General features: G+C 35.7%; 2 protein-coding genes across 2 annotated transcripts; one reads left to right on the top strand and one right to left on the bottom strand.

The window, feature by feature from the left end:
* Nucleotides 1-6406: 6406 nt before the first annotated feature.
* On the bottom strand, nt 6407-8519 carry LOC130935110 (uncharacterized). Its single transcript, XM_057864684.1, has 2 exons — nt 7435-8519; nt 6407-7338 (listed from the first exon to the last, which is right to left on the bottom strand). Coding segments are annotated over exons 1-2 (618 nt in total). The 5' UTR covers nt 8052-8519; the 3' UTR covers nt 6407-7337.
* Nucleotides 8520-10573: 2054 nt separating this feature from the next.
* LOC130935109 (probable calcium-binding protein CML35) lies at nt 10574-11735 on the top strand. The gene has a single exon (XM_057864682.1). The coding sequence runs from the start codon at nt 10589-10591 to the stop codon at nt 11408-11410; it is 822 nt and encodes a 273-aa protein (XP_057720665.1). The 5' UTR covers nt 10574-10588; the 3' UTR covers nt 11411-11735.
* Nucleotides 11736-12969: the final 1234 nt, after the last annotated feature.

The following is a 12969-nucleotide window of genomic DNA, read 5'->3' as shown; positions in this document are numbered from 1 at the left end:
CATTGTAGTAATGTGCCGATGTTTTCGCTCTGCACTACCGTTCTGTTGGTGGACATAAGGACAAGAGAACCTGTGTTGTATTCCTTCATCACTAAGAAATTTCGTTAGAGCAACAAATTCTTTAGCATTATCAGATTGAATTTGTTTAATCTTTACACCTAGTTGAAGCTCTACCATTTTCTTAAACTGCATAAAAACATCATGTACTTGAGATTTATGATGCAACAAATATATCCAAGTGAATTTAGAATAAGCATCAAGAAAATGTACATAATACCGAGAGCCATTTATTGAAGGAATGGGGGAAGGTCCCCAAATATCAGTGTAAACAAGCTCTAATGGACTAGTAAATGTTGTACTTGAAATATTGAAAGGAAGCTGCTGGGATTTTCCAAGACAGCATGAACTACAAATCAAATCAGGGACTTTGAAGGGAATGTTACACAATTTCAAGACTCTTACTAAAACATTAGTGGAAGGGTGACCTAATCTCAAGTGCCAAAGGTGAAAATTTGCATTTTCTTGAATAGTGGTGACATTTGCAGCTGGTGAAACCAGGCTTTTATTGTTCGGTCCAAAGGAATAAAGGCCATGATCAACTGTTCCTCGGAGAAGCGTCTCCTTGGAATCCTGACATTTGACGTAGCAAGCATCAGCATGAAATTCAATCCAAACTTTATTATCACAAACAAATTTGTGGACACTAAGAAGATTCTTTGTTAAATCAGGTACATGCATTAATTTTTGCAGTCTAAAAGTTCTTGAAGCTGAAAATGGTTTAAGTAAAGAGCTACCAACATTAGAGATGTGTAAAGAGTTACCATTCCCCACTTGCACCTGCTCATTGCCTCTATATGGATAATATTCTGTGAATTGCGAAGCATCTGGCGTCATATGGTGAGTCGCTCCTGAGTCCGGGTACCAATTCGGATCAAAGATAGTAGATGATGAAGCTTGTGTGTCTGTGGTGGTGAGATTGGCTTGTGCTTTAAACTGTCCACCGGAAAATTCTTTATTGAACCTGTGCCAGCAGTCCATGGCTGAATGACCATATTTCTGGCATAGTTGGCATGTAGGCCTCTCCTGAAAAGATCTGCCTCTGCCTCTTGTCGCTCCTCTGTCTCTTCCTCTAAAATTATAGTTGTTGCCACCTCCATAGTTGTTATTCATGTGATGTCTTCCAGCTCCTTTGTTATAGCCTTCAATAAAGTGTCTATTTCCGCCATTTCCTCTACTGTATCCTTCATTGTTGAATTTTCTTTGTGCTACATTTGCTTGAATCACAGCCTCAGAATTTCGAAATTTCTCAATCCACTCTTCTTGAGCTAACAACATCGATTCAAGAACATCAACATTTACTGGAGTTTCTCTAGTATTAATCGCTGCTATGAACGGACTATATTCTTCCGATAAGCCTCTCAAGATCACATTTACACATTCAGTTTCACTCATCTGAATCCCTATAGATGTCAGAGAGTCGACAATTTTCTTAATTTCTAACAGGTACTCAGACATTACACCTTCTTTCTTTACGTTGCTCAGTTTATTTCTCAATTGATTCTCTTTTGCCCTAGTTTGTGAGGCAAAGAATGTCTCTAACCTTTTCCAAATTTGGTATGAAAATGTGCACCCAACCATTCTTGCGGTGAGCGACGGTGTCATCGATGCGAGGAGCCAGGTCTTCAAAAGTGCGTCTTGTCTCTTCCACAGCTTGTAATAGGGTGAGATTGTTCCACTTCTTCGATCTTCCTCTGTTCTGAACATTTCTGGAATTCTTTTTCCAAGAACGTGATCGATGAGATCATATCCTTCAATGGTTGATTCGGCTTGGTCCTTCCACGGCAAGAAGTTATCTCCGTCGAGCTTGATTCCAATCGGGTTGTTGAAGGCTTGAATTCCTCTGTCACTTGAGTCGGCCATTGTTGAGGATCTAGCTCTGATACCATGAAAGGTATCAGATCCCAGCAGAGAGAAAGAGAGATGAAGAGAAAGTTCTGGAAATGAGAGTGTGTGTATATTATGCTGATTAACTAATTACAGTTATAGGTCTAATGTATTTATATACACACTACACTAACTATGACTGATTACTGGCTATACAGGTTATTAGTAGCTATCTATACTTTATTCCTTTCAATTATCAATCTTAAATTAATATTTTTTATTTGAGAAAAATTTGTTATAAATATATTTTTATATTAAAAATGAAATTTCTCAAATTAAATAAAAATAACATTATCAATTTAAAAATAAAATATAAAAAATAATTTTTTTATTAATATAATATTATATAATTATATACATATATCACAATGTATCAAAATTAAACTCAACAAATAACCGTACCTATTCTCTAAAACCAATTTTACCCCATTCATGTTTTGATTCCCACAACATTGAAGGAACGACCCATAGGAAACCAACGAGAAGAAGTGGTCAAAAGTCAAACCCCACTCTTCTTTAGAAACCTCACACTCACCTTATGAATTAAACTAAAGATTTAATTATCTTACATTTAATACTATAATAATAAAAATTTTAAAAACTTTTTACATATTAAATTTTACATTAAAAATATAACATATTTTTTTTATAATATTCTAAAAGTATATCATTAAAAGTATATATTGACAAATAACCTCTTAAATTAAATAACCTCCACACACACATCCAAAATTTTCAAAGACAAATCCAACCCCACCACTTTCCCACCACTCCATTTTACAATTACGAACCAGGATCCTGCTCTCAACAATAACGACGTCCACATCAGCAGGTTATGTGTAATTGCACATGAACTTCTATTATTGAGATTTTTTATTTAAATAAATAAAATAAAAGTATTAATTATCGAAATAAACAAATTTAAAAATATTTATTGATTTGTGATTTTTAGTCATATCTCGTTTATACTGTAAAAAAGATGACATTGCATGTATCTCGTTTATAGTATAAACGAGATATAATACGTCAGCTGCATTAGACCCTTATCTCGTTTACACTGTAAATGATATAGATCTTTATCTCGTTTACACTGTAAATAAAATAGACCCTTATCTCGTTTACACTGCAAACGAGATAAGAACGAACATCTATAAGTATTACTCGTTTACAGCCTGTTCCTAAACTCCACTTTGATCTAGTCAAACTTTTTCTCTCCTCTTATATTTGAGTCCGATACAGTGATGGCACGCCAGGTGGACAACAACGGAGATATCAACAGACTAAACGAGACGTCGCATTATGCTGGGGCAGCCGACTTTGAGATTAGTTGCGTTATGTTCGGTTAATCTAAGTATGTGTATATTGTTATTTATATTCATGTTCTTTCTTATGAACATTTATGTTTATGTTACTCTTCCTTTCAAGGAAAAAAACAAAGATATCATTAGAAGTTACAATCTTACACGTCCATTGTTATTACAACATTAGATAACACACTACATAAAAAAAAGACCAACACATGCTAACTTTGATAAACATACAAACCTAGTACGACGTACACATCACCTGTGGGCTGATTAGGACATCCTCTTTTAGTGTGACCGTATTGCCTACACAGGCCACACCGCTTTTCATGTCGCTCGGTCTTGTCCATGTCATTCCGGAATCTGATGGACACGGGCCTTCCAGTTGCCTTCTGACGCATTGCTGGGTTAGGACACAGCCTAGTCCCATGCCACGCCGCCCACATCAACTCATCTAGGATAGGGGAAAATTTCATCTCGTACACCTTAAAAACAGCTTCCTGTTTGTACACAAGATGAACATATAGGACCCACTCAATGCTAGCAGTGGCACACCCAGTTAGTGCGTGACGGCACGGATAGTGGAGGGACTGGAATAAGCTGCAGTCACATGTTCCCTCTGATAGCCGAACACGGAAGGAACCGTCCCCCATCCCTCAAGCGGCTCAAGCTCCTCCACAATAAGCACCGATGCCTGCCTGTCGCAGTAAGTGACACGCATCTTCGGTATCCCTTCTCTGTTCTTCTCAATGGCGGCCAATAGTCTCTGTGAGAATCGGCATCCAGCAGCGAGCTGTGAATGCGCCTCTCTGTCCTTCGTGACGAACAACTTCTGTAATCTCTCATACGTGATGCGCACAATGGCAGATATCGACAAGTACCGAGTGCCCTTCAACACTGCATTGATGCACTCGGACAGATTTATCGTCATGTGACCAAACCAACGCCCGCTGTCGTAATGTTGTAGCCAAATCTCATTCCTGAAACGACCAGTCCAGTCAACCATGGTAGGCGACACTCCTCTGAATGCATCCATGTACCAATCGTAACAGGTCTTGCTTAAACTATAAGCAACGTTAATGAGGTACCTCTTGCCCTCTACTGACTTGAACCGAGTCATGAAGTTCGCAGCTATGTGTCTTATACAGTAAGCATGGTATGCTCATGGGGGATGCCAACCACTGTCATCGGAGCTAAGTGCGGCCTTGATAGTCTGAGATCTGTCGGAGATAACCAGCAGGCCATTTTGTGGGGTGACGTGGCGTCTCAAATTAGTTAGGATGAACGACCATGACTCGGTGCTCTCGGACTCCACAATGGCAAAGGCAATAGGTAGGATGTTGCTATTCCCATCTTGCGCCACCACAATAAACAACACACCACCATACCTGCCATACAGATGCGTACCATTTACAGAGACAAAGGACTTGCAATGCTTGAAGGCTTCTACACATGACGGGAAAGACCAAAACACCTTGTCGAACATACTGTAATCACGTACCAGGAAGTGTCCATCGTAGAATGGTTTGACGCGTAGGTCACAAATGGTACCAGGAAAACAGCTCTGCAGTGCCTGAAGCAACTTGAGAACCTTATTGTACGACTCTTTCCAATCCACATAAATTTGTGCAATTGTCTTCTGCTTGGCCATCCACACCTTTCTGTAGGATGGTTTGAAGTGATAGCTTGTAGGGGTGCACAGACCTGGCCCGGCCCGGTCCCGAACACTTTAGGGGCTAATTTGGTGTGATTTCATCGGATTTAGTGTCGGGTAAGGGTCTCAAAAATAGATCCGGTCATTATTTCGGGTCGGGTCGGGTCCGGGCCATAGCTCGGGTCACCCAAAGTCGACCCAGTGGTCTGGTCATTGATGATTAGATTTTTGACGGTTTAGAATTTCACTAATGAAATCTCGTTGTAAAGTATAGTTTCTAAACCAAACAATAATCCTTTCATACAAAAAGTTGTTTGTCACTAGTACAAACCCCTAAAATTTATAAACCGAAGTATTTAGACCTCGGGTCGTTCTCCCTAGGAATTGTAATAAAGTGTCTTGTTATTGGTTTGAGTTGTTTTGGGGTTTTGATAAGAGGCATGAAAGTAATTGGCAATGAAAATAAACTAACGAATATAAAAGGCTTTTGGCAAGGTATGAAAATTAGAAGTCCTATCCTAGTTATCCTTCTCAATTGTGATGAGAATTGTTCATTGCTACCACTTAGTTAACCCTTACTAGATAAAGGAAAGTCAAGTGGATGAATTGACTTGATTCCTCAAGTCCTAATCAACTCCCAAAGGAATGACTAGCTTTAGAGTCATTCAAATCAATTAACAACTTCTAATTATCAACCAACAAAGGAATTGGATAACTCAAGAGTCACTAATGACTCTACCTAGACAAAGAGAAACAAAAGCTACACTAAAATCCAAACAAGCATTTTATCAAACACTTGGTAGGCATAAAAGGAAAACATAGTAAATCACAACAAGAGTGAAATCTAACAACAATTATTGAGAGGAATTAACAACAACAATCAAAAGGAACACAATTATTATGAATTACCTTTATTGAATTGAAAGAAAGTAGAAGGAACAATACTAGATCTACAACAAAATCTAAGAACAACATAAAGGGAATTACAACAAAAGAGTAGAGGAAGATGAATGTAATAACAAGGAAATAAGAGGATAGAAGTAGAAAAAAGTAAAGATTAAAACCTAGATCTAAGATTATTGAACTAAACCTAATCCTAATTCTAGAGAGAAGTGAGAGCTTCTCTCTCTAGAAACTAACTCTAAACTAATCCTAATGTTCCCCCCTTATGACTCAAGTGATGAATCATGATTAAAGTGGTGCCTTCCCCTTAATCCTTCATCCTTTTATTCCTTTTCCTTAGCAATTGGCGCCAAAAATGGGTTCAGAAACCCTCTCAAATCGTCAGGCACGTGTTGCATTAGTGAGGTCATGTGCCGTCATCGACGCGTGCGCGCACGGTACGCGTGCGCGTCCTTGGCCTGTTTCGCAATGTGCGCGCGAGCGCCTTGTGCGCGTGCATGGCCTAGATCAATTCTTTGGCTTTTTGTGCTTCTCTCCACTTGCATGCTTTCTTCCTTGCTTCCTTTGATCCATGCCTAGCCTATTTCAACCTGAGATTACTAGCAAACACATCAAGGCATCTTATGGAATCAAAGAGAAACTAGAATTCATCAAAATAAGGCTTAAAAAGCATGTTTTTACACTTAAGGACAAATATGGGAGAGATTACAAAACCATGCTAATTCATAGGCTAAATGTGACAAAAGGTTATCAAAATACTCTAAATTCAATACAAAACAAACCGTCAAATTGGGGTTTGTCAGTCATCATACACAATTAATATTTTGTGTTATTAGTGATGATTCATGACTATTCTTATGTGGAATTTAAGTATTGTAAACCTTAATATTTTGTGTTATTAGTCATTATAAGACCATAAGTTAATGTTTTATGTTTAGAATGCATAAGACTTTAGACTAATACATAATATTGTGTTATTTGTATTGATTTAAATATTTGGTATTATTAGACAATATTAGTATTGATTGTAGTTTTGCTTTAGTATTGATTGTGGTTATGCTTTAATTTCAAAGAAGGGTTGGTTCTTGTTATATTTTTCTAAGTGAATTTTACTATGTTAAATAATGGTTGGAGTATTAGAAATTTGGATATTTTTACATGCTAACTTACAAGAAGGTATCAACGTAATGTAATGTTAACAGTCCGGTTTTCACCCGATTTTCACCCAGTATAATTGTGGCCCGAAAGTGTATTGGTTTCATCGGGTCTAGGGTCGGGTACGGGTCTAATAAATAGACCCGGTGCATATTTCGGGTCAGGTCTGGGTCCCATCAAACCCGCCTTCACCCGACCCATGTGCACCCCTAATAGCTTGCTTGGACTGCACCTTGCAAAACTGGAATGCTTATAGAGGGGTTGGACTGAATCAACGGCAAGATGACCCGGCATATCAGACTGCTGTCTAGTTGACGATGGTCTTGAGACATGGTGGGTGCTAGACAACTATGCACTCCACCCACCCTCCGAACCTCTCTGAACATAACAACACAGGATTGCTCTAGTAATGTCGTACACCTACTTAGTATATCATATAGAAGTAATGAAAGGCACAGATAAACTTAAGCTTACCAGTATCCGAGATTCTGTCGAAGGGCCACACGGAGACTCGATTGACACCCATTATCAACTTGACGGCACTGCACATGGTATTTTAGCAAGTCCGATTCGACCACTCGGTACTCCGCACTCCTCCGAATATTGTAGTTCTTCACACTCTGAAGCACTGCCTCTCGGCTTCTAAACTTGTGGCCAATCCGAAACTTTACACCGTCGTCTAGGTTGTAATCCTCTTCACCCGTGTCAAGAAACAGAGTCCTCTCATGCATGGCGTCCAATTCCAGACTGTGATAGTGAGACGGAACTGTCGAAAGCGCCGGTATTAGAAGAGGTGGAGGTAGGACATGGCGGGCCGCAGTCGGAACTGGTGTCTCCGGAACACACTCATTCTTATCCCCACTATCGGACAAGTCGCTATCACCACTGTTCGCCACGTAATCCTCGTCCGACTCCTCCTCGCCCTCCTCTGCCTCATCTACTGAAATGACGACATGAATGGGCAGTGGTGCGAGGGGTCGGTCGTCCTGCACAAAGGTCGAGTGTACAGAAGGACCACCGCCATTGTGTCCCACCTCTGCAGACAGCTCCATTACTTGCTCCACCATGATCCTTCCATGGATGTCGAACATCACTCGCACATGCTCGTCCCCTTGAAGTCAGAATAGTCGAAACCAGAAGACTTCGTTACCCATGGGGGCCATCAACCTATACGCCACCCTTCCTATTTCCCTCGCTTTTGTACCTCCGATCTTACTCAATATCAAACTCTTCAAATTCGACAACGTATTCACACGATGAGTGCGAAACAATATCGGATCCTCGCACTCAAATGTCACGCCGTTGTCACCGTTTCTCATACGGTAATTGGGATACACAAGCACAACTATGTACGGATTATTACTGGCCATTAATGCCTTGTATTCGTGAGAAATATGATACGAAAAATTTGTGAAGAATACTAAAGGTTACACATCCTTTTATAGCCGGTGGGACACAATGTAAACGAGATATCTGACGTGTCATATCTCGTTTACACTGTAAACGAGATACACACAATGCCATCTCATTCACAGTGTAAACGAGATATGACTGAAGAATGTAAATCGGTAAATATTTTTAAAATTATTTATTTCGATAATTAATGCTTTTATTTTATTTATTTAAATAAAAAATCCCTATTATTGATTTATTTCTCATTCTAAATTATTACTAATATTTACAATTTTAATAATCCAAATTAACATGGTTTGATAAAAATTAAAGAAGTTTTATACATATAAATAATTAATTACCAAATTAAAATGACATAATTTTATATATTTATATATTCGCTTAATATAATTTTAAAAAATAAAATTAATTATTAGAATGATCAAATGTTTCACCATAAAATAATTAATTTTTTCATAAATATCAAATATATTTATATAAAAATAAATTTATTATAGAATATTAAAAAATTATTTGTGTGATAAAATTTACCAGTATTATAAAGTTCTACAAATAGAAGGAAAAAAGATAGATAGGTCCTGACTTTTTAAATTTTTGATAAATACATTCCTGGCAAAATTTAAATACAAAAAAGTCCCTGACTTTAACAAACGGAAGACAATTTAGTACTTCCATCTATTTGCCTCTCATACACCAAATAGAACTGGCCGACATGGCTGAAACGGTGTCCAGGTGTCCGTTATGGTGCCACGCTGAAAGGGGAATAAAGTTCGAAGGACAAATAAGTTATTGACGTCATTTTGCAAATAATGTTCGAAAGACAAATAGGTCATTGAGAATTTAATTCATTATGCTTCTATATGTATCATATATTACTATCTAATTGAAATATACCTATATTATGTATTATATATTACTATCTAATTTAATAATCAAATATGTCACATGACACTCTTATTAAAATTGAGAGAATTTTTTTTTAAAATTAATAAACTCCTTTTCTAAATTCTCTCATCTATCTCTCTCTATTTTTCTATTTCTCTCTACTATTTTTACTCTAATATATAATTATATTTTATATTAGTAATTTGACAAATCAAAATATGTCATCCGATATTTTTTTACGATTAAAATATTTTAAATGTAAAAATATACACATTAAATTATTTTAAATTTTAGATAACGAATATTAAAATTAATTATTAATAAAAAATTAGACTTTTTCATATAAAAATAATAACTAAAAATCTTATTATTTAATTTTTTATCTGCAGATATCTTGGTCTCCTTAGTCAGAGACTTTTGTCAACTTACGACTTTTTTGTAAAAGTTGTTTGATTTTATAAATCTTTTATGCCATACATAATTTATACTGTTAGAACAAAGTGAACTATAATTTAAAAAAAATTATTCTCGTAATGTTATTATGGATAAAAATACTAGTTCTAATATAATACACAAATGCACTAATGCTAACTTAATACATGAATGATGCACAAATGAACTAATGCTAATTTGGTGCATAAATGAACTAATGCTAACTAATACCACTGATATGATGAAAACTGAACTAATGCAATTTAACAAATTCTAATATAATACACAAATATACTAAAACTGAACTAATGCAATTTAAGAATAAAAAGTAGAAAGAGCACAAGCGCAATTTCTGCAATTTTAATACAATAATTTAAATTACAGAATACAATAAGTTAACTAGTTTTCAAAATACAAGCATAATTTTATAAACTAAGTTCTCATAATAGAAGTATAATAGAAGTATAATGAACTAAATTCTCAAGGACATATTTATCCTTCGAACTTTATTTGCAAAATGACGTTAATGATTTATTTGTCCTTCGAACTTTATTCCTCTTCCAGCGTGGCACTGTAAATCGTTTCAGCCACGTCACGTCAGCCAGTTTCGTTTGGTATATGAGAGACAAATAGACGAAAGGACTAAATTGTCCTCCATTTGTTAAAATCAGAAATTTTTTGTATTTAAATTTTATCAGGAATGTATTTGTCAAAAATTTAAAAAGTCAGGGACATATCTATTTTTTTTCCTAAATAGAAATAATAACGACAAAATTGATTTGTTTAATCTTGTAATAAATAACTACAAATGTAAATTTGATATGTAAGTTAAAGGAATATACAGAAATAGTAATAATAATATGAAAATATAAATAGTGAAGAGGGAGTGAGAAACAAAATGATACCCGAGGAAACTTCGTGGAAGGTGACTGAAGGTCCAAAACATGGAGATCCATTTAAGGCAACCTGCTTCGTCCCTCCTTCCCCTCAATCCTTTTCTTCTTCTTCTTCTTCTTCTTTTTCAAACACTTTCTCTCTATTCCAACACCAACCAGCAATGAAGCTCATCAACATCAATCCCAAGAACCTCAAGCTTTCCCCTAAGCGTCTTTTCCGTTCCTCCAAGAAGGACCGTTCCGCTCCCTCCAGATCCGATCCTCCCTCATTCGGATCCTCCGCGTCCTCCTCCGAGGGCTCCACTCACAAGTCCGCCGCCGCCGCTGGTTCCGCTACGCCTACTAGTGTCCTCCCTGATGCTTCTGGCGACTGGTCCATCGAGCTCCACCTCGAGCTCTCACAGGCCTTCCGCCTCATCGACCGCGACGGCGACGGCGTCGTCTCACGCCAGGAGCTTGAGGCGGTTCTGAAGAGCTTGGCGCCGCTGCGATCGGAGGAAGTGGCGGCGATGCTGCGTGAGGTCGACGCTGAGGGCCGTGGATGCATCAGCGTCGAGGAGCTGGTGAGTCGAGTCGGTTCCGTTGGCGATGTTCCCATGACGGAAGAGGATGAGCTGAGGGAAGCATTCGAGGTGTTTGACAGCGACGGCGACGGGCGGATCTCGGCAGAGGAGCTGCTTAGGGTTTTCCATGCGATCGGCGACGAGCGGTGCACGTTAGAGGAGTGCAGGCGCATGATAGAGGGCGTGGATAGGAACCGGGATGGGTTTGTGTGCTTCGAGGACTTTTCTCGTATGATGGAGTTGCAGCAACAGCAACGGTGATTGCGATGTTTGTTGTGAATTTTAACGGTCGTGATGAAGCCTGTGATGATGAGTCATGATCATATAATGAGTTCATATAAATATATAAAGGAGGCAACTTCTTTTGATTTTTTCTTTTTTTATTATTATTCATGTCTTTTTTTCTTAAATATTTTTTCGGTGTATAATAACGTTGGAAGGCAAGAGGAAGGTGTAAAAGGAAGAAGAGAAAGCTAAGTTTAAGGGAGAAAAAAAAAAGAAAAAGAGAAAAACTTGATCTGAAATTAAATATGGCAATCCAGTAAGATATAATATGTTGGTGAATTCTAATTGCAGTCTTTCTCTAGTCTCTTGCCCATGGAATAAATCTTATTCGAATCTTTATTTGATTTTTTATCTCACAAAATTCTTTTTATAAAATTTTAAAAAATAAAACTAGAAACAGATGTTGAAAACCGTTTTCATAAATCACAAGATCTTATATTCTATAGCCCATCGTTTTTAAGATAGCTTGTTACAGCTTTCGAATGTCAAAGTAAAATTTTGTGGAGAAAAATTGTCTTCCATGTTTTAAGGTTTTAGAATGAAAGCAAGTTGAACTTTGAAGACCTACTTTCCCCTGCTTTTTTTTTTAAAAAAATTTTGAATAGACTTATTTTTCTTAACATAAATGCTATATAAGACGTCAATACTATTGTGTTACTGTTATCACAATTTATTATTTTTGTTTAAGAATTAATTATTAATATTTAAAAATATTGGTTAAAAATATAATGTTAAACTATTAGACTAAAAAATTAAACTATAGTTTAAAAATATTAGTTAATATAAATTAAAATTATCAGCTTCTGAAATTTTCTTGTTCTTTTTTTTTTCTATAATTATTGGTGCATCTGAAAATCCTAATATATTGGATTTTGTTAGGACATTTAGAGGAAAACGAATTTTATAAGAAAATAAAATTTTAACTTTTTTTACTAATATTAAATGCGTAAAATGTATAGTTCTAACAATTTTTATTTTATCGAATTTTGTATTTTTTTTTTAAAAAAAGGGAAGAAAATTCATTAACAGTAAGTTCTAACTATTTAGATAAAGATGTCAAAAAATTTTTTTTTAAAGGTCATTTTTAAAAATTAAAATTTAAAACAGATAATTAATTAAATTGTAAAATTAGACCAAATAAATCAGTTTAACAAAAAAATTAATAAATTAAATTTTAAATGGATATAAATTAATATTTTTTATAAAAAATTACTACAATACCTCTATTATAAAATACAACTATAATATATATATATATATATATATATATATATATGTATATATATATGTATATATATTAATTTTAAAAACTTTAAATTCTAACTCTATAAAGATAGAGGAGAAAAGAAACTAGAATTTAGGATTCTCAAAATTAATATATATAATAAGAGTATTTTAGTCATTTTATATAATAAGAGTATTATAGTTATTTTTTATAAAAAATAATATTAATTTAAACTAATTCAAAATTTGATATACTATTTTTCGGTCAAATTAATTTATTTGACCTAATTTTAACAAAAATAACATAATTT

The sequence above is a fragment of the Arachis stenosperma genome, chromosome 6 (assembly GCF_014773155.1).
Source record: "Arachis stenosperma cultivar V10309 chromosome 6, arast.V10309.gnm1.PFL2, whole genome shotgun sequence".
In the NCBI taxonomy this organism is placed as follows: domain Eukaryota; kingdom Viridiplantae; phylum Streptophyta; class Magnoliopsida; order Fabales; family Fabaceae; genus Arachis; species Arachis stenosperma.
This window is presented reverse-complemented; position numbering and strand designations above follow the sequence as displayed.